Source organism: Erpetoichthys calabaricus, chromosome 6 (genome assembly GCF_900747795.2).
Source record: "Erpetoichthys calabaricus chromosome 6, fErpCal1.3, whole genome shotgun sequence".
NCBI lineage: Eukaryota > Metazoa > Chordata > Cladistia > Polypteriformes > Polypteridae > Erpetoichthys > Erpetoichthys calabaricus.
In genome coordinates, this window is record NC_041399.2 from 1,698,026 (window position 1) to 1,718,833 (window position 20,808).

General features: G+C 48.3%; 1 protein-coding gene across 2 annotated transcripts in view; it reads left to right on the top strand.

Moving 5' to 3' along the window:
• pip4k2aa (phosphatidylinositol-5-phosphate 4-kinase, type II, alpha a) overlaps positions 1–17,818 on the top strand; it is a 38,609-nt gene extending 20,791 nt beyond the window's left edge. The window contains exons 6-11 of one of the 2 annotated variants that reach the window (XM_028803355.2): positions 186–224; positions 4,189–4,275; positions 9,387–9,500; positions 11,978–12,221; positions 12,342–12,445; positions 16,955–17,818. In XM_028803355.2, coding sequence (XP_028659188.1) covers positions 186–224; positions 4,189–4,275; positions 9,387–9,500; positions 11,978–12,221; positions 12,342–12,445; positions 16,955–17,035 — 669 coding nt within the window. In that variant the 3' untranslated portion in view covers positions 17,036–17,818. The remainder of the gene's footprint in view (positions 1–185; positions 225–4,188; positions 4,276–9,386; positions 9,501–11,977; positions 12,222–12,341; positions 12,446–16,954) is intronic. The other variant, XM_028803356.2, reaches the window with a different exon arrangement.
• The last annotated feature ends 2,990 nt before the right edge of the window (positions 17,819–20,808 follow it).

Here is a 20,808-nt window from a genome sequence, read left to right on the forward strand (position 1 = left end):
TGGGCACACTCAACATGGATCGGCTTTAATTTTGACTGCTTTCGAAGGTCGCGTGTTCAAGATTTAGAAACTCTTCATGACATCATTTGTGAGGGCGTCCTTGCTGTGGCAGCGCTGCGTGTGTGTCGCCGACCTCCAGGTGGCGCTCTACTCAACTCTTGTCTTTTTGCTTTTGTGTGTTTCAGGGCTCCACGGTGGCTCGAGAGGCCAGTGATAAAGAAAAGGTAAGAGCGCGGCGTCCTCCTGCAGACACCGAAGAGCTGGAGGGGCCTCGTCCTTTCTTTGTCTCCCCACAACTCTTCTCTCCTCGCCCACCCGGCCCACCCAACTCGCTCCTCTTTTCTCTTCTCCTTCTGTCTGGCCGGTGCCCTTCTCCTGTTTTTGGGGGCAGCCGTGGTGTGACTTGTCCTGTCTATTATGTGTGCAGGGCACTTTATGGGGTTCCCCACCACAAGGCCAAAGTTCAGCCAACTTTGAGGCACAGGAGACATCTCAGGGACTTTGGGGGTCTGTGAAGTGACCGCTGACTCCCCAATTTGCCTAATTTCGGTGGGACTTTTTCAACCCCCCTTCACAGAGCCAAGTGGAGGAGATGTCTGTGACGAGGAGGGGCAGCAATACGGGATACCAGGAATGTCCATCTTTAGGGGACAATCGTAGACACGCCTGGCCTGGTGAGCAGTCACTTGAGCACAGGAAATGGGCAGCGGTGGCCTCTTTGTCCTTGTCACAGAGCTGCCAACTGCCAAATTGTGCTGTTCTATCAAAGAGCAAAAGAAGAGGAGCGTAAGCAAGGGGGGGCCACATGGAGATAATGGCAGCTCACGGGATGCAAAGAAATGCATCATGGGGTCCACTGATGGCGTACAGGCAGCCCTGCGTTAACATTTCACAACGAGCCGCCTTATGCCAAAGGGGGTGGCATCATAAGCTCAGAGCTCTCTAGCTGGGCAGGGTCCTGGTACATCACTGCCACACGCACTCTGGCCGAGCCTAGGAGGTGACAGGTAGGGCCATCTTAGTGGCATCATAGGCCCCCGGGCACAGTAGAGCACTGGGCCCCCTGTTTTGATAACAAAACAGAAACATACACGGGCATAAGAAAAAACGTGGGCCCCTATGCTTGTGGGCAATTGCCCTGCGTGCCCATGCATTTAAGATGGCCCTGGTGACAGGAATGACGCAGACAATGTGCAGAACCCGACTCCCAGGTCTCTGATGAAATATGGGCACTGCACTTGTGCCGCCTTCAGGTTATCGAGGTGCGATGCCACTTCCGTCATCTGCTTCTCGCTGCCCGTCAGTGCTTCCTTTAACTTTTTCCCAGTCAGTTTGTTCCAGTTTACTCCGTCATGTACTGATCACATCAGAAATAATGACAACCGTCTAAAGCTGCTAAGACTTGGTGACCCTAAGACTGCACTTCGACATCACGTCTCCTCATGGGCAGTGAACGTCTGCAGGTGATGCCACCCCACGAGAGGGTAGCTGCTCGTGGCCTGACTGAGTTGTACAAAGGGCCCTTTGACAAGAACGGGCCATTCAGCCCAATAAGCTGGCCAGTCCTATCCCAATGACATGGAGTCGAGTCCCCAAGGTCTCTGGGGTCTCTGTGCAATAACAAACTTAACTTCTTAACAAGTTTCCCTTTGGCGCCCCCTGTGTTCTTGTTGAAGAATTTCTTTGTTAGCAGCAGTTGGCATCTACGTTACTAATTTCTCTCATAATTTCGAACGCTTCACTCCTGTCACCTCTTCATCTTAGACGAGGTTCGTCTTCTTCAGTCCTTTCTCCTCCTCCTCCTCCTCTCTCTCTCTATGGTCCTGAAGCTTGCCTACTTGGTTACTCTCCATGGTGCTGAATCCTACTCTTCGTTTTCTCGTGTAATTCCCCCATGTTTTGTTTGTAACATGGCGGCCAAAACTTCATGCAGTAGTTCAGACGAGGCCTCCCTAATGGTTGTATAGCTTAAGTATGATTTGCACCTAGGGGGCGCTGTATAACCTGACACCCTTCTGGCCGTCTTAATCACTTCTGTATGCCAACCTCGGCCCAAAGGCTCAAACTGTGAAGGCTTCGCTGCTCTTTGTTTGCTCTTCATGGTCCTGAATCCACGGAGTTGCTCCTCTCCCGACTTTTTAAGCTTTGTGCTCCAGAAGGGGCTTCACTACTTTGTCAGATTAGCACATTAATACAACTTGTTGTAATCAATCAGACCAACTTAATTTCTCCCAAACGACGTCATGTCAGGTTCTGAAGGTCTCTGATGTCCGACTCTCCACCACGCCGCTTGGTTGCTTATTCCAGGTGTCCGTGGTTCTCTGTGTTACGGTAAACTTTCTGACATTTGTGTGAAATCCGCCCTCAACCAGTTTCCAGCTGTGTCCTTGTTGAAGAGTCCCACCCGACTCCTTCACCTAAGGTCTCGCCTGTTCGTCTCCATTTGCTTCAAGTGAACTCCTCTGGGCGTTCCTCGTTGGTTGCTCTCCATGGTCCTGAATCATTGTAGTTTCTCTCATTTCTCCCTATGGAGAGCGGCAGCATCCACTCTGGGTGGTCATACTTCAGTCTCGTCGTCCAATCGCGTGAGTTTGGCTTTCCACCTCTGCCACGCCCTCAGGTGGACTCCTCCCACACGCCTGCTTTTACTTCCTGAGCCTCCTCATGTTTTCTGCCATTTGGGTATCCTGAGCTGCCAGACTCTGCCCGCTGCCATTCCCTCCGCACATCAGATGGGCTTTGAGTGCTTTGCCTTGTGTGTGTGACACGATCCGCTTGTGACAAACGTCCACTTCATCTGTGACATTCCACGTTTGGCTCTCCTGGTTACGATTCTTCCTTTGTATTCCCTCCTGTGAACGTCTTCTTGCTGACGTCGAGTCTTTCCTTTGCTCCTCCCACTGTCGTCTCCTCCTATCTGCACACCTGACTTCTCATTGGCCATCCTGCTGCTCGTTTGCCCCTCCCATTTCTCACTTTCTTGTCCAGACCCCAGGAGGTGGCGCCCTGAACATCGTGATGCGTACGTTGGGGACGTCATTCTGTCATTTTTCTGGTTTGTGGGGGCTGCTGTAGGATTTTATTGTCCTTTTAGTATTGGATTGAATTTTCTTTTAGTTGATTTGTGGCCGCTGCCCTACTCTGGTGTCCCGTCTGGTGCCAAGTGCTCCTTTTACCGTCTGATCCCCACCAACATCTGCTTCTGTCCCCCATTGTCCTCTGTCATTTGTTGCCTGACCTTCTACACTGCTTTAGGTCTCCATTATGCCCAGATGCTGCCCATCAATGACGTCTTCTTTCCTAGCTGTCCTGCACGACACCTTGTCCGTCCCCATCGAGGCAGCCATCCTGCCCTGCATAAATACGTTGGCCATTTAGAACTACTGCCCCCTGTGGACATTGTGAGTATGTCACCAACTCATCTCTGCGTCGTGCTGTCCTGAGCTTTGTGACGCCCTTTAAGGTGACACAGGTGGCAATAGAAAGAAGAAGCCGGGGAACGATTTTAAAGAAAAACAGCTGTGAACGACCAACAAGAGGTCCAAAGATGTCTCCAAATAAATTGGCCGGCCAAGCAATCCTAAGAGGCCTTCCAGTCACATGACTGTCTTAGGGATTAGTGTTACCTAGCAACCTGATTAGGTGGGCGGGGTCAGGAGGATCCCTGATTGGGGGACGGACAGCAGACATGGAAAGAAGGCCCTTCACTAGCCAGCCGGCTGCTTGGCAGTACCCATCTGCGTGTGGCACACATTGCTCCCCCCATAAGCAGCATGACACATGTGGTGAAGCTCAAAGGGAGAGAATGAAGACAGGACCTGATAACATCGCCATGCCCGCCATTGGGCATCCAGGGAGGGGACAAACCGTGATGAGGCCATCTGTGGACCTCTCTACTGCCAGCCAGGGCTTGTTGTGGACCGTAGGTGACGCCAGTCTTTCATCTCAGATGGGTCCAAACTGGCCGGTGACCACAGAGTGACCACACAAAGGCGAGCTGCAGCATTCAGTGACTCGTCTTCCTCTATAGCAGGGTGGGCGCTTCATTCTCTTCCTTCCAGCACCGGTCGCCCTTCCCGTGCCCTGTCTACTCTGGCATGTGCGCCGTGTGCCGTCTTTTTCTCCTCTCCTCCTTCTTCTTCTTCTTCTTCTTCTTTCACCAGTTAGGCTTCTTCACTGTTTTGGCAGCACCGTTTCCAAGATGAGAGCTCCAAGTTGCGCCATCGGCTTCAAACAGTCAAGACAGCAACCCGCTTTTACAGCTCCATCAAAAACGTAAGGAACGAGGTGCCCACGGATGGCTCATTGCACAGTGGGGGGCGCCCTTTGTTTCTTTTTGCCTCACTTGAACATGCCTGTTGTTCTCGTTGTCTGCTCTTTGGGGTTGTGTGGGACTGGTGGGCCGCGGCCGTCTGTCCTCTTGTAAAAGCGTCATCGGTAGGATCGGGCAGGAGGCCTCCATCTTGTGCATTCACCAACCAGCTTGCTAGGGACATCAGTTGAATAAAGCATCCTCATAATGGTGTGCCCATCCAAAACGAAATGGTGGCACACAAAGACGTGAAATCGCTTCAAGCAAAAGTAGAAGTGAATTCTCATGAAAGAACACAGTCCTCCATTGCATGAAAAGCCCTAAAGGAATCTGCTGTAACGCACCCCTCTCGGAATCTGGGAAACAATTCTAAAGTAAGACCGCGGGTTTGGCATCGCTGGCTTGTCACTTCACTCGTTTTGTATTTACTGTGCCACATGGGAAGCCACTTCAGACTCCCGTATGTGGCTTTGGGGGGCTGCAGTTGTCACATCACCAGGCAGCTTCTCACACACTTGGTAGTCGTGCACAAAACTCAGTCTGAGAGCTACACAATCGGCCTGGCCCCAAACTCGAGAAGCAGGCTTCAGGGCCTACACAGGCCAGGCTGAGGTGAGGGGGTGGGCCGGGCCTGTAAGAAACCTCTGCCCCCAAATAGCAAAACGGACTTACGTAATAGAAGTGCATCGTGAGGGGCTGGTGGGCCGCGGTCATCTGTCGTTTTGTAAGAAGTGTCGGTGGGATTGGGTAGGAGGCGGCCATCTTGTGACGGCTGGATGTGCTGCCCTTGACTTTCGTGTTCTTTCCGAGCCGGTGAAGACGCATTAGTCGACTCCAAATATGGCGGTGCATTTACTCCGTTATGCTAAAGCAACCGAAAATGAAGCATCCAGAAATGGGCACGCCCTGAGAAAACAAAATGGCGGCGGTGGCGGCGAAATCATTTCAAGCATAATAACGTGAGACTGAATTTAAATGAAAGAACGGAATCCTCCCCTTGCAAGAAAACCGCAAAATGAATCTAAAATGAACCTCTCGGAATCTCATGGAAGACCTCGGAAAAGATTCCAAAGCACGTCATCGCATGAGGGCAGTCTGTGGGCATTGTCACCGCTGTGTTGGAATGTCACTTTTCTTTGTATGCGCTGTCCTGTAAGGGATGTGACCTCAGAGTCCCTCTGTCTTTGTGCTCTTCGAGAGGAGCGTCAGGGAGCGTGGGCGCGTGTGTGTGTCTGAGCGACAGCTGTCAGGTGGCAAGGCAGCTTTTCATTACTACTATTATTATGTTTTAATCTAATACACTGGTTATAAGAGATAGAAATGAAAGGTGCTCAATAATAGAGTGTAAGGCACTATATAACAGGTAGATAGAAATGAAAGGCACTGTATAATAGAGTGAAATGCACTATTTAACAATAGATGGAAATGAAAGGTGCTATATAATAGAAATGAATGGTGCTCTATAATAGATATATAATAGATGGAAATGAAAGGTACTATATAATAGATATATAGAATTGAAAGACACTATATAATAGAGTGTAAAGCACTATATACAGTGCATCCAGAAAGTATTCCCAGCGCTTCATCACTTTGTCCACATTTTATTATGTTACAGCCTTATTCCCAAATGGATTAAATTCATTTTTTTCCTCAGAATTCTACACACAACACCCCATAATGACAACGTGAAAAAAGTTTACTTGAGGTTTTTGCAAATTTATTAAAAATAAAAAAACTGAGAAATCCCATGTCCATAAGTATTCACAGCCTTTGCTCAATACTTTGTCGATGCCCCTTTGGCAGCAATTCCAGCCTCAAGTCTTGTTGAATATGATGCCACAAGCTTGGCACACCTATCCTTGGCCAGTTTGGCCCATTCCTCTTTGCAGCACCTCTCAAGCTCCATCAGGTTGGATGGGAAGCGTCGGTGCACAGCCATTTTAAGATCTCTCCAGAGATGTTCAATCAGATTCAAGTCTAAGCTCTGGCTGGGCCACTCAAGGACATTCACAGAGTTGTCCTGAAGCCACTCCTTTGATATCTTGGCTGTGTGCTTAGGGTCGTTGTCCTGCTGAAAGATGAACCGTCGCCCCAGTCTGAGGTCAAGAGCGCTCTGGAGCAGGTTTTCAGCCAGGATGTCTCTGTACATTGCTGCAGTCATCTTTCCCTTTATCCTGACTAGTCTCCCAGTTCCCCACAGCATGATGCTGCCACCACCATGCTTCACTGTAGGGATGGTATTGGCCTGGTGATGAGTGGTGCCTGGTTTCCTCCAAACATGACGCCTGGCATTCACACCAAAGAGTTCAATCTTTGTCTCATCAGACCAGAGAATTTTCTTTCTCATGGTCTGAGAGTCCTTCAGGTGCCTTTTGTCAAACTCCAGGCGGGCTGCCATGTGCCTTTTACTAAGGAGTGACTTCCGTCTGGCCACTCTACCATACAGGCCTGATTGGTGGATTGCTGCAGAGATGATTGTCCTTCTGGAAGGTTCTCCTCTCTCCACAGAGGACCTCTGGAGCTCTGACAGAGTGACCATCGGGTTCTTGGTCACCTCCCTGACTAAGGCCCTTCTCCCCTGATCGCTCAGTTTAGATGGCTGGCCAGCTCTAGGAAGAGTCCTGGTGGTTTTGAACTTCTTCCACTTACTGATGATGGAGGCCACTGTGCTCATTGGGACCTTCAAAGCAGCAGAGATTTTTCTGTAACCTTCCCCATATTTGTGCCTCGAGACAATCCTGTCTCGGAGGTCTACAGACAATTCCTTTGACTTCATGCTTGGTTTGTGCTCTGACATGAACTGTCAACTGTGGGACCTTCTATAGACAGGTGTGTGCCTTTCCAAATCATGTCCAGTCAACTGAATTTACCACAGGTGGACTCCAATGAAGCTGCAGAAACATCTCAAGGATGATCAGGGGAAACAGGAGGCACCTGAGCTCAATTTGGAGCTTCATGGCAAAGGCTGTGAATTCTTATGTACATGTGCTTTCTCAGTTTTTTTATTTTTAATAAATTTACAAAAATCTCAAGTAAACTTTTTTCATGTTGTCATTATGGGGTGTTGTGTGCAGAATTCTGAGGGGAAAAAAGAATTTAATCCATTTTGGAATAAGGCTGTAACATAACAAAATGTGGAAACAGAGATGAAGCGCTGGGAATACTTTCTGGATGCGCTGTAACAATAGATAGAAATGACAGGTGCTACATAATAGAGAGATTGATAAGTAAACTTTTTTAAGCCCAAAGCAAATTGCAGGGCTGCAGCAGCAGACCCAAAGGCTCAGATGTGCCCACACGAAGGCCGATGTGCTCGTCGATCAATGAGTGTCGTGATTTACTACGTGAGGAGTCGCCCTAACTGCACATCCTCCTCCGTGACCATTTCACAGTGCAGGGTGTCAGGCATTGGCACATCACATTGGCACCGAGCGTCCTCCTCTGTTAAGATGTCTGCCAGGCCCACTCAGTACCATTCTGTACGCACGAGGCACAAGACCACCTTGACCGATGGGCGACCACACACGGCCATCCTTGGAGTAACGCCATTGTCGCAGGTGGTGACTGGCGGTGCTCCTTGGTGTCATCGTCCAGCAGAGTCCTCAGCTTGCTGAGTGGCCTCCTGTTCTGCCCCTTCCTCAGGCGAGTTCAGCCCGACTCCCACGACTCTTTCTTTTTTGTTATCCATTTGTTGGCGTCACCTGCTCTAGTGCCATATGCTCAGTGCACTCCTTCAGTAGCTCAGGTTTAATGCCATCAGATCCGGTAGCTTTAAGTTGACTGACTTTCCACAGATCGTTCTTAGGGGTACACAAAACCCAAAAACAGCCTGGTAATGAAGATGACCCGGTCCCAAACTTGAGCAGCAGGCTTTGTGGCCTGCACAGTTCAGAGGGAGAGGGGAATGAAGAGAAACCCCTTGACCCCAAAAAACTAAACAGTTGTGTTTAATAAAATTGGAGAGCTTATTGCATGGAGTTGGAAAAATGAGAATTTTCGAGCCATCGGTGAGCGTGGTGCTGGGAAAAAACACGTGACACGATGTGACCCTGAGTCTCACTGCATTGGTGTATGTGACAGTCTTCATGTGTTCATATATGGCCATGTGTGTGTGTGTGTGTTGTTGCTCCCCAAGGCAGTTTTGAATTCCATCTTCTTTTGTTTAGTCCACTTGTTACGAGGCCTAGAAGGTAAATGAGCCCGGTCCCAAACCAGAGGTGCAGGCTTCATGACCTGCACAGGCCAAAATTCAAGGAAGGGAGGGGGAAACTGTAAAAAAACAAAAAAAAAACCTGTCCCCAAATAACACATCAGAGTTTCTTAAAATAATTTGAGGGTTTGATTTCAAAAATACAGAAAATAAAAAACAATAATGACAGGAGTCACAAATACAGGCGAGCCAATTAAATTCAGCCCTTAATTCAGAATCCAAAGCCAATAATGAGTAGCAAAGTGGGGACTTGTGACGATTCAGTGGCTGACCTCCGAACGCACAGTCGAGAAAGCGAAGGGCTCAGCGGAGCAGGGAGTCGTGCGGGGGAGGGGACGGCCCATCAGCATCATCCCCGCCCACCAGACATGTGACACACTAAATTAGCATACAAAACAGAAACAAACATCCACATGATTAGAAAATATGAAATAAAGAACAACATTTAAAGAAATACAAATGTGGTTATGTAAGCCACAAAATAATTTTGACAAAAATAAACGGTCATAAAGAACAAACACTAAGTGTCGGCCACCCGTGTGGCTCTGTCTCTTCACCTTGTGCTTGTCCAGGTCTCTCATTGCCTCCTGGGACCCTAGGGGGCACCACTGAGTCATCCATTAAATCACCCGCGGCTTGTTGTTGGCCTGCAACTGGACATCTCATTGGCGGCCATGGAGTGACCTGCCCAGCCCAGCCCAGCCGGGTTCCCATCATGCTTTGTGTCTCGTCTGTGTGTGGCTGTCCCCATCGTAGGTGGTGTGCAGTAGTGGCCTGTCACCTGCTCTTCACACTCACAGGGTCCCATCTTTTGTTCTTCAACAGTTTGACCATCTCTGTTTTTTTTTTTGCACCCAACAGGCCAAAGAGTTGCCAACGTTCAAGGACAACGACTTCATAAACGACGGGCAGAAGATTTACATCGACGAGAACAACAAGAAGATGTTCTGTGAGAAATTAAGAAAGGACGTGGAGGTGAGAAGTCTGCTGTTGTTCTCATCGTCCTTCGCTGAAGTCTGTTTGTCTGCCATTTCGGTGACCTCTGCCCTTCTCCCATCTGTTCTGAGAGTTGATGCCCCTGGCATGGACCAGCTTTAGCCACCCACCACTGCCACATTCAGTTTAGCTTATTTTTGTATAGTGCCCTTCAGTGACAGATGTGACTTTGGCTGTTTAGAGGAATGCAACCTGACAGAAACTGAACACACTGGCCCTCTGTAAGTCTAAGAAGGCCATCAGAACGGCCAGAAGTCCAAGACTCAGTACCATTCACCTAACACTTCACCCCAAAGGCGCTGGCAGGAAGTGCAGGGTAGCAGACATGTGACTGGCTCACCTCAGCCACTGGTGCCACCGTTTGCCTCTTTAACTGCCCCACACATCCCATTCAAGGAGGTCTCCGTCGTGGTCACTTTCAGATGTGAATATTTTAAAGAACACAAGAGCAGGAGTCGATACCCCAAAGGCGCTCTAATGGCTCTTCTTTACACTTCAGGTAGGACCTTGACTGGCACAGACTGGCGCCCTCTGTTGGCACCTTCCTGCCTAAAACTCATTTTAACAGCCAGTGTTCAGAAAATGGCTGGATATCCTGAGTGAGTCACAGAGTCATATGAAGAAGTTTGGGACCCCCTCTTAATTCTTTGGATTTTTGTTTCTCGTTGGCTGAACTTCCTTTTAATATCTGACCTGCCTTATGGACACAGTAGGATTTCAGCAGTGACATTAAGTTTATGGGATTAACAGAAAATATGCAATATACATCATAACAAAATTAGACAGGTGAATAAATGTGGGCACCCCAACAGAGATATGACATCAATACTTAGTTGAGCCTCCTTTTGTCCTCTAGACGCTGTCCTCCTATAGCCTCTGATGAGTGTCTGATTCTGGATGGAGGTATTGTTCACCATTCTTCATACCAAATCTCTCCAGTTCAGTTCAATTTGATGGACAGCCTGCTTCAAATCATCCCATAGATTTCCGATGATATTCAAGTCAGGGGACTGTGACGGCCATTCCAGAACATTGTACTTCTCCCTCCGCATGAATGTCTTTGTAGATTTCCAACTGTGTTTTGGGTCATTGTCTTGTTGGAATATCCAACCCCTGCGTAACTTCAACTCTGTGACTGATGCTTGAACATTATCCTGAAGAATTTGTTGATATTGGGTTGAATTCATCCGACCCTAGACTTTAACAAGGCCCCCAGTCCCTGAACTGGCCACACAGCCCCACAGCATGATGGGACCTCCACTAAATTTGACAGTAGGTAGCAGGTGTTTTACTTGGAATGCGATGTTCTTCTTCCACCATGCAAAGCGCTTTTTGTTCTGACCAAATAACTCAATTTGTGTCTCATCAGTCCAAAGCACTTTGTTCCAAAATGAATCTGACTTGTCTAAATGAGCATTGGCATACAACAAGCGACTCTGTTTGTGGTGTGAGTACAGAAAGGGCTTCTTCTCATCACCCTGCCATGCAGATGTTTGAATTGTAGAACGATGTACAGATACACCATCTGCAGCCAGATGTTCTTGCAGGTCTCTGGAGGTGATCTGTGGGTTGTCTGTCACCATTCTCACAATCCTGCTCATATGCCGCTCTTGTATTTTTCTTGGCCTGCCAGACCTGCTGGTTTAACAGCAACTGTGCCTGTGGCCTTCCATTTCCTGATTCCATTCCTTCCAGTTGAAACTGACAGTTTAAACCTCTGAAATGGCTTTTTGTAGCCTTCCCCTAAACCAGGAGACTCAACAATCTTTGTTTTCAGATCTTTGGAGAGTTGCTTTGAGGATCCCATGCTGTCACTCTTCAGCGGAGAGTCAAAGGGAAGGAAGCCCAACTTGTAATTGACCACCTTAAATATCTTTATATCTCATGATGGACACACCGGTCTATGAAGCTCAAGGCTTAATGAGCTCATCAACCAATCAGCATTGAGCAGTGACAGGCATTCAAATCAGCACAATGACAAGGGGACCCACATTTGTGCACAGCCAGTTTTTCACATTTGATTTAATTTCATACAACTAAATACTGCGTCACTGAAAATCTTTGTTCAGAAAACACTGCAGTACTCCTAGGAGATGACAGACAGACCACTGATATCTTTATTGTTGAAAGGAGAGTCAATTATTATGCAGGCTGACAGGGGGTCCCAAACTTTTTCATATGACTGTATTTGACACATGTGACACAAGAGGTGGCACCATAATACATGTGAGGCAGGACTTGTGGAGACGCTGGCAGATGAACACGAGTGACTGGTGCCATCTCAAATGTTCAGGGTGCTCAATAAGGTCAAGATCTTTGCTGCTCTCATCCTGGGCAGCGGGTATGTGCCATGGCAGTGGGGTCTGGCTGTTGTGGTTACTTGCAGTTTTAAAGAAGGACTCTGGGGTCCCGTCTGCCTTCCTTGTTTAATGTTGATGTCCTCCCACCTCTATCAGTTCTTGGCCCAGATGAAGCTGATGGACTACAGTCTACTCGTTGGCATTCATGATGTCGAGAAAGCTGAGCAAGAGGAGGTGGAATTGGAGGAGAATGACGGAGAGGAAGATGCCGAAAGCGACGGCACCCACCCCGTGGGCACGCCACCCGACAGTCCCGGCAACACTCTGAGCAGTTCCAAGCCCCTGCTTCCTGGCGAGTTTGACCCCACAATTGACGTCTATGCCATTAAGAGTCACGAGAGTAAGTAGAGTGGGTGACGGGAGAGCAGCCCCGTGGGGGACACACCTCTGGAACTGAATGATGACTGAGGGCACTAAAGTGGCACATTGTACTTTTTTATTTTTTTAATTTTTTTTACAGATGCCCCAAGGAAGGAAGTCTACTTTATGGCAATAATTGACATCCTCACTCATTATGATGCAAAAAAGAAGGCCGCCCATGCCGCCAAGACAGTCAAGCACGGGGTAAGTGGGCCGTCGTGATAAGTGGGGCTCTTCGGACCACACCTGTCGCTGCCCATCGTAGTGGACTGCACTGTTCTATTGGGACAATTGGTGCTCATGCGGTCTTGTCACCTTCCACCTCCGGGGATTCCTGCACTTCAGCATTTTAACATGTCCCCTCTCTTCAGGACAAATGGCGTCACGTTGACGTTTGGTTTCACCCGAGACCACCTGGAGGTGTTTTGAGGTTTACACTGGACTTTTTCTCTAAGGGCTTAGACCAGCATCACATCAAATTAGTGACAAACCTAAAAAGAATATAAATAACGAACTGGCCAGGTATGAGGGTGACCCTCAACTACAGGTAAGTCGGCTAAATGATTAGAGGGGTCTCGAGAGCCCACAGGAGTGGGCAGATCTGAAAAGTCAGGCTTGGATACACAATGGGAGATCTGAAACTTGAAGGTCCATCTCATGAAAAGGAGTGGACTGGTTATCATCTACAGGCGCACAGCGGGCAGACCTGACCAGGAGGGCTGGTGTGATGTGGTGCCCCTGATATGTGAAGAACAAGTCCATGGTGCTTATGCTGATAACACACATACACTAGTGAGGCCTCCTCAGATGGAGCTCTGTGTGCAGCTTTAGTCTACGTGGTACCAAAAAAAGACAACGAAGGCCGGAGGAGAGGAACAACTGAAGAAGAATACACAGAAGAACAATCGGGGCGAGAGTAGACAACTCGGCCCACCAAAACTCACCAGTCCTGCCCACTTAACTCTTCTATAATAACATCAAGTCGAGTTCTGAAGGCCCCTGAAGTCCTCCTGTCCACCACACTACTTGGTCACTTACTCCATGTATCTGGGGTTCTCTGTGTGAAGAAAAACTTCCTAATGTGAAGGGTGAAGTTCCCAACGGTGTCCTTGTGTTCTTGAGGACCTCATTTTAAAGTCACCGTCTTGACCCACTGGACTAATTCACTTCATCATTTTAAACACTTCAGTCAGGTCTCCTCTTCATCTCTGTGAAGGCTCAGCTCTTTGAGTCTTCATCTGTCATCCCCTGTAGTCCTGAATCAGCCCAGTTGCTCTTCTCTGGATCTTCTCTATTGCTGCTATGTCTTTATGGAGACCCAAACTGCCCCTAGGACTCCAGATGAGGCCTCACCAGTGTGTTATAAAGCTGGAGTAGAACCTCCTGTGACTTGTACTCCACACATCAAGGCGCTATATAACCTGACATTCTGTTAGCCTTCTTAATGGCCTCTCAACACTGACTGGAAGTTGATAGCTTAGAGTCCACTACGATTCCTAAATCCTCCTCATAAGGTGGACTCTTGAGTTTCTGAACGCCCATTGTGTACTCGGACCTCACATTTTTGACTTCCTATGTGTAATTCTTTACCTGCGGTGGGCTGGCACCCTGCCCCGGTTTGCTCCCTGCCTTGTGCCCTGTGTAGGCTGGGATTGGCTCCAGCAGACCCCCGTGACCCTGTAGTTAGGATATAGCGGGTTGGATAATGGATGGATGGATCAATTCTCCCTTCTGAAATAATTCAGTGGATTCTCAATTATTTGCTGATCCACCTATCTAGTATCATCTGCACACTTCACCAGCTTGTTCCTTATATTCCTGTCTAAATCATTTATAGTTTTTAAAATAGCAGCAACCCCACCAGTGCCCCCTGCTGGTCACTGCTCTTAACATCACCCAGTTCTGAGGAGGTTCCTCACACCATCACCCTCTGCTTCCTGTGCCAATTCTGTACCCATCAACACCCCACACCCTGAACTGCCACTTCTTTTAGTTTGATGCCCACCCTCTCATGTGGCACCTCATCAAATGCTCTCTGAAAGTCCACAACAATAATCTCATCTGCTCCTCTCTGCTCGTATCCTTTTGTTTCTCCTCATAGAATTCCAGCCTGTTAGTAAAACACAACCTCCCTCGTCTGAGCCCGTGCTGACTGTCCTGTCCTTGCCAGGTGTTGCCCCATCTTCTCCTTAATAATTCCTTCCATTAATGTTCCTGTGATGTCCGTTAAGCTCACTGGCCTGTAGTTGATTGGCTCTGCCCTGTCACCCTTTTTATATAACGTGATGATATTTGTCATTTTCTAGTCCTTCAGAGTCTCTCCAGTGCTCAGTGACTTCCTATACATCTGTGTCAGGTTTTCTATCTGAACTCGCTGGCCTCCTTAAGAACTCGGTGGTACATCTGATCTGCTCCTGGTGATTTGTGTGATGTCAGCCTCTTTAATCTCAGCTGCTCGTCTCTCTCTTTATAATTTCTAAATCCCTCAGCACCTCCTTAGTAGTCCCTGTTACTGCTCTGAGGTTATCCACTTGTGAGGACCTCATTAGCTCATCTGCTATCTCCCTGTCTGTTTCTTTTAATCCTCCTTTACTATTCCTGATGCTCTTCACCTCCTCCTTGACTCTTCTCTTACTATTAAGAGTCTCTTATGGTCGTCTGTCTCCTCATCTGCTATTCCTCTCCAAGTGTCTTCTAGCCTCCCTGATCTTCTTCTTATTGGTTGCCCTCCTGTTCTCATACACCCCATGATTCACTTTGTAGTTATTCGTCTTATATGTTTCATTTGTCTGTTTTTCCTTTGTAGATTCTTTTTTAACCCTTTATTAACCCACTGCACAGTTTTTTTTTTAATTTCCTATTAATTCCAGATGTAAGTTTGTTCCTGTCCTGCATGACATGTCAGACATTTTGAAATCTGCTCCACTGCTCCTCAACTGTCTCCACAATTAAAATCTTCTGCCTGTCCACCCTCCTTAGACTTTGCCGCATTTCCTCAAATTTGTCCTACCAAACTTCGACTTGATAAATTCATTCTTTGTATCTGCACTCTTATAAAATACTGAGAACTCTTATTACATTCTGGTCATGTGACCCTCATGGTCCAATCACCTTGACCCCCTCAGTTCATCCTGATTATTACAGAACACTAAATCCAGACAGGCTTCACCCCGTGTTGGCTCTTTAACTTACTGAGTTCACAAACAGTCACTGATTACGTCTACAAACTCCTGCTCTTGTGCTCCTCCATCTGTAAGGCTATCTCAGTTAATATTCAGGTAGTTAACGCCCCCCATGACTATAATATCCCCCCTAACTCTCTTTAATATGACTAACATGATGTGTGTTGAAGTGACTTTCTGCATTGGGTGGTCTTTAACACACTCCTACAGTAAGGCCCCTTTCCTTAATGCTCTCCAGGTGAAGCCAGATGTCCTCACTAAGATGGGGCTCATCAAACAAATGAAGAGGACTTGTGTTTAAATTCTGTTAAATCCTCCTTTCCTGTTCTGTCCATCCTGACTATTAAATGTGTACCCCCCTCTGTTACACTCACCGCCATCTTTGTTATTCAGTCAGGTTTTGTGTTCCCACTTCTCCCTGAATTTATTTTGTTTTTTGGTTCTCTGACCTCTCATGTTTCTTCATTGGACTCCTTCTGCCCCTCTTGACAGCACTTCACACAATCTAACCACACCAGATGTTCACTGATGTGCCCGTCCTCGTCTTGTGGTTCTCCGTACTTTCTGTTAATCCACCTGAGATGTAATTACACTATGTGGCCAGTAGGAGCTCATGCTGGCACAAACCGCCTTTTTATACAAAGGGACAACATTTGGTGCCTTCTGGAATTTGCCCACCATTGAAAATGCATGGAGGGTTTCTATATCATCCTTGGTGTCCTTCACCACTTCAGGTGTCACCCGACCTGGGGGCTTCTTTTCATTTTAAAGACGAATAAGGCGTGAAGTGTTCGGGTCACTCACAGAGTCGTCGGACATGAGCCGTGATGGGTCTTTGGTTTGCCCTCTGCCATCTCTGAAAGACTCACAGATGTGTTGTCAATGTGTCCTATGCTCCAGCCGGCAGGGGGTGCCATCCCTAGATAAATAACATCTCATTAAACCCACAGGGGGTGCCATTCCACCTTTAGAGGGCACCTTTCCTACCCATGTGGCATGCCATTAATCCTACAGGGATGCCATTTATAGATAAGCGTTGTGCCAATCCACCTTTAGAGGCCGCCATTCTATCTTCGAGGGTCATCATCTTTGGCTAAGTCACATCTCATTAATTCTGGATGGGGTGTTATTTGCCATTCCTGGGTAAGTAATATGTCATTGCACCCGCAGAGGGCATTGGTCACAGTGAGGTAATATGCCAGCTAACTAAATAAAATCTCATTAATCCAGTGGGGGGTACCATCATAAACTAAGCTGCATGCCATTCCTTGAGCAGGGGTCATCATTAATCTTGCAGGAGGTGCCAGTCCTAGGTAAGAATTGTGCCCCTCCACCCACAGGGGGCACCATACCTAACTTGGTAATATCCCATTTGGTGCCCCCTTCAGGGCAGGCTCCTGTTCAGCCCATTCCCGTTGCCTCTTTGATGTCACCGATGCTCAACCGCTGGCCACCATTGATGTTTTTTATTACATGGTGCAGGGCATTGGCACCTCTGATGGGTAACCCTCCACGTCTCTGTGTCTTGCAGGCTGGCGCCGAGATCTCCACCGTCAATCCAGAGCAGTACTCCAAGCGGTTCTATGACTTCATCGCCAACATCCTCACATAGCCCGAGTGGTGGACTCGACACGCGGACCGGGGGAGCCGCCACCACGCCTGACCTCGATGACCAGCTCAAGGCAGACCCTCAGACTCGTCTTCTGGAGAAGGTGCACGGCAGAGGGAAACGGCTTTCAACAGCTTCATGATCTCCCAGCATTCTACCTGCTAGTGTTGAGTTTACTTTGAATTTTTATTTCTTGGTGCAAATAAAATGGAAATCGCAGCCATGGGGACCACCCGGAGGAGCGAGAGTGGCACAGTGCCAGAAGAACTCTTCCTCTTCCTCCTCCTTCTCTTCTTCTCCTCCTCTATCTCTCTTCCTCATCTTTGGGCCAAGTGACTTTTAGCAGCCCCCCTGGCAGGCGTCCGGGGGTCCCGGGTTCAGAAGGTGGCCCCCCCCATATCGTCCAGGCTGCTTCCAGACTCACGTCTACACTGTGTGACAGCTGTGCCTTCCTGCTTGGTGACCTGCTGTGAGCGGCGTGAGCTCGGGGTGGCGGGCTCCTCGGTCCGGGCAGGTCTGCTCCGCAATGGACATGGCAACTCGCTTCATTCTCTGTGTTCGACTCCCACCCATCACCAGTGGCACCGTCAGGGGCAGGGGTGGGGATGATAAGCGGGCGGACGGTGACGCTGCGCCATTAAACGCTTGTAGCCGCTTGTCTGAACCTTTCTGTGCTGTCCGTCCGTCTGTGTTGGTGAGTCGGCCGTTTAGGGTGAGACCACCATGCCATGTCTGTCCTCAAACCGCCGCGCCTTGCTTTATGTAATAAAGCGTTTCCCATTTCTCCTGCAAGGCTCTAGCGTGGTCTGTCCAGCATGTCATGTCCCCCGCTGCCCATGCTAGGGGACAGTTAGTGGAGGGAGGGAATGGCCAGCCTTTTGTATAACCCTGGTGACATGAGCTTCAGGGACAGAGCACCCAGAAGAATGGCCCTGGGGACATAAAGTGGCCAGTAAGGACGTGTCCAGGTGCCTGAAAAGAGAAGCGGGGGTCGGGATGAGACACTGGCCTGGGACAATGAGGACCTCGAATTAGAATAGGCACCGCACTGGTCTGACACACCAGCTATCACCCAGCTTGGCATCAATGACACCTGTGACATCTTGTAGCCTCTCAGGCCAAAGGTGTAGGAGGGGCATTCATGTCTTCTTTTGACCAATCATGCGGTCAGACCAGTAGTGTCATCGGGGCTCGTTATGACCAGGGGGGTCATCTTCGCAGGTTGTGATAAATAGATAGATAGATACTTTATTAATCCCAATGGGAAATTCACAAGAGTGATCAATAAATAAAAATAGAAAAATAAAAGTAGAAAAGTACACTTACACATACAGTAATGCACGGAGCTGCCGAAAAGGCTGCCACTCTCAGCGGCGCCGGATGTATTTTGATGCTGGGGACCCTGATGCCCTGAGCGAGAGGTACCCACCTGAGAAGTGCTGAGCAGTCAGAGACGCGTCAGGTGCCCTCAGTTGCCAGTCAGTGTTGCCCTTCTCTGGAGCCACTTGGGCAGATGAGAAATGGTAGATAAGTGACACGTTCCAATCCGGCCTGAGTTCACGTTTGTAAGCCGGTGGTCTTTGCTGGCTGTTTATGAATTGTCTCAGTCTGCCACCGGGGGCGCTCTTCTAACTAACTACTTCTAACTTATTCCAGTGTGGCAGATAAGTGGCAGTTGAGTCCTCTCGTGACTAAGTTTGTGGTCCTCGCTTAGCTTTGTTGGGTTGTCCCTTAAGCAGGTTTAGAGGACCGATGTGTCCCTCCAGAGCCCCCGGGTGTGATATTTCCATCAGTGTTGGCCGCTTGTCTAGCTCCATGGGTGTAGTGTTGACCATACACTGTGATGTGGCCACCACTTTGGACACGGCCCTATACTGTTGGTGGCGTAGGGCTACTGGGCTGTGGCCCCAAAGCTCAATTTTAAACACTGTTAGGTCAGCAAATGTCCCTCTGAAAATGGATGAGACTGTCACCTACTGTGACACGTGTGCCTTGAATCAAAAGGAGATGAGCAGTTCAGTCAGTCAGTGGGCCACCCATCAAGGCAAAGACGAGGACAGATAGATGAGTGACACAGGTGACAGTTAAAGAGGCCCTCACAGAGAGAAACACTGAGGTCAGTCTAGCCATCGTCCACATAAGATACAACCAGCAGTAATTCACAGGCCTGGATGTCAGTGTTTCTGGTGGCTTTTTTTTTTTTTTTGTGGCATGGGGCACGTCACCCTGGCACATCTAAAATCCACTTACCCAAAGGCACAAAGCACTGACCTCCGTGATCCCGTGGTGAAGAGAGTGACAATGATGGAGCCACATGTCACAGTCAGCTCCTTGGCTGTTTGTGAGAGACCGACAGGTGGCTGGCATTACTTCTTGTGATGCCCCGATGCCTGGCATTTCCTTGATTTGGTCGCTTTTAAATCTGATCTGACCTTCTTTTTAGTTTTCACTTTCTAATGTAGGGGGGCAAGAGGTGAAGACACTAAAAATGAAACGCCTGGCTGTCCACTTTAGAGACGTCCTTCAGTAAAATAGCAGAATACATGGAGGGGTCACCAGCAGAGACCCCTGGGGCAAGCTGAGCAGGTGGGAGTCGACACGCCAAGCAGCCATTTTCTGCTATTGGTCTGAAACAATAAGGTGACAGCTAAACATCATTAGGGTCATAAATGACAATCACTTGTCACAGGCCAGGCGCTTCATGGGGTGGCAGGTATCAAAAGATGGAGTGTGATGGACAACCAAAAAGTGAGGCAGAGTGCTGGGCCACACATTCTGATTGGACACAGAGATTTGTATTTCTACATTCACACAGCGTCTGATTGGCTGATGTGTTTACACACAACTTCTGATTGACTGACATTTTTATCTGTAGATCTTGATTGGATAACTAGCTTATGCACAGATTCTTATTTGTGCTTATGTGCAGACTTAGTGGCTGACAGACTCTTAACTGGCCTCTGATTGGCTGATGTGCTTATAAGCAGACTCTGATTGGCTGACATGCTTGCACATAACTTCTGATTGGCTGACATTCTTATGGATGATAAGCTCATGAATAGATTCTTGTTTGCGTTTATGTGCAGAGTTATTGGCTGACATACTCACAGACTCTTTAGAGGCATCTGATTGGCTGATGTGCTTACATACAGACTCTGACTGGCTGTCACAGTTAATCTCAGATTCTGATTGGCCAATGTGTTTACGTGCAGACATAAAGCAACATGTAAACAAACGACTGTGAAGGGTGAATCATCCGACTGTACCTGTAAACTTCTTCTTTACCAAAGCTGAATTTAGCGTTAGTGCTGCTGCCAGTGTCATGACCTGCTAGGCGTGTGGGTTCTGCCCACCTTGATGCTCACTTGCCTTTCACCAGTAGCTCAGATAAAGACGCTGCGCCAAATTCAATTCAAAGACTTCCACAAAGAGTCACTGAAAGTCAGAAGTTTGGCATATTAATCCATTAATCCATATTAATCCATTGCCTGGCATTGTCACCTTGGTGACACTTTCCATTTAACCCCCCCCCCCCCCATGTTAGGACCCACCTAATACCATTTGGGCACAAGGCAGATGCCAACCAACCCTGGATGGGTTTCCAGTCCTCCAAAAGCCACCATCACTCACACAAACACCCAGACTTGTGCTATCTATTTTAACCTAAAGAAAGGTGAAGGAAAAAGACACCCAGGCGTGGATGAACACAACCAGGCAGGGACATGAGGGCACCAGTGTGCCAGCCTTAAGTGGGGTGAAGCACACAAGACAGCATC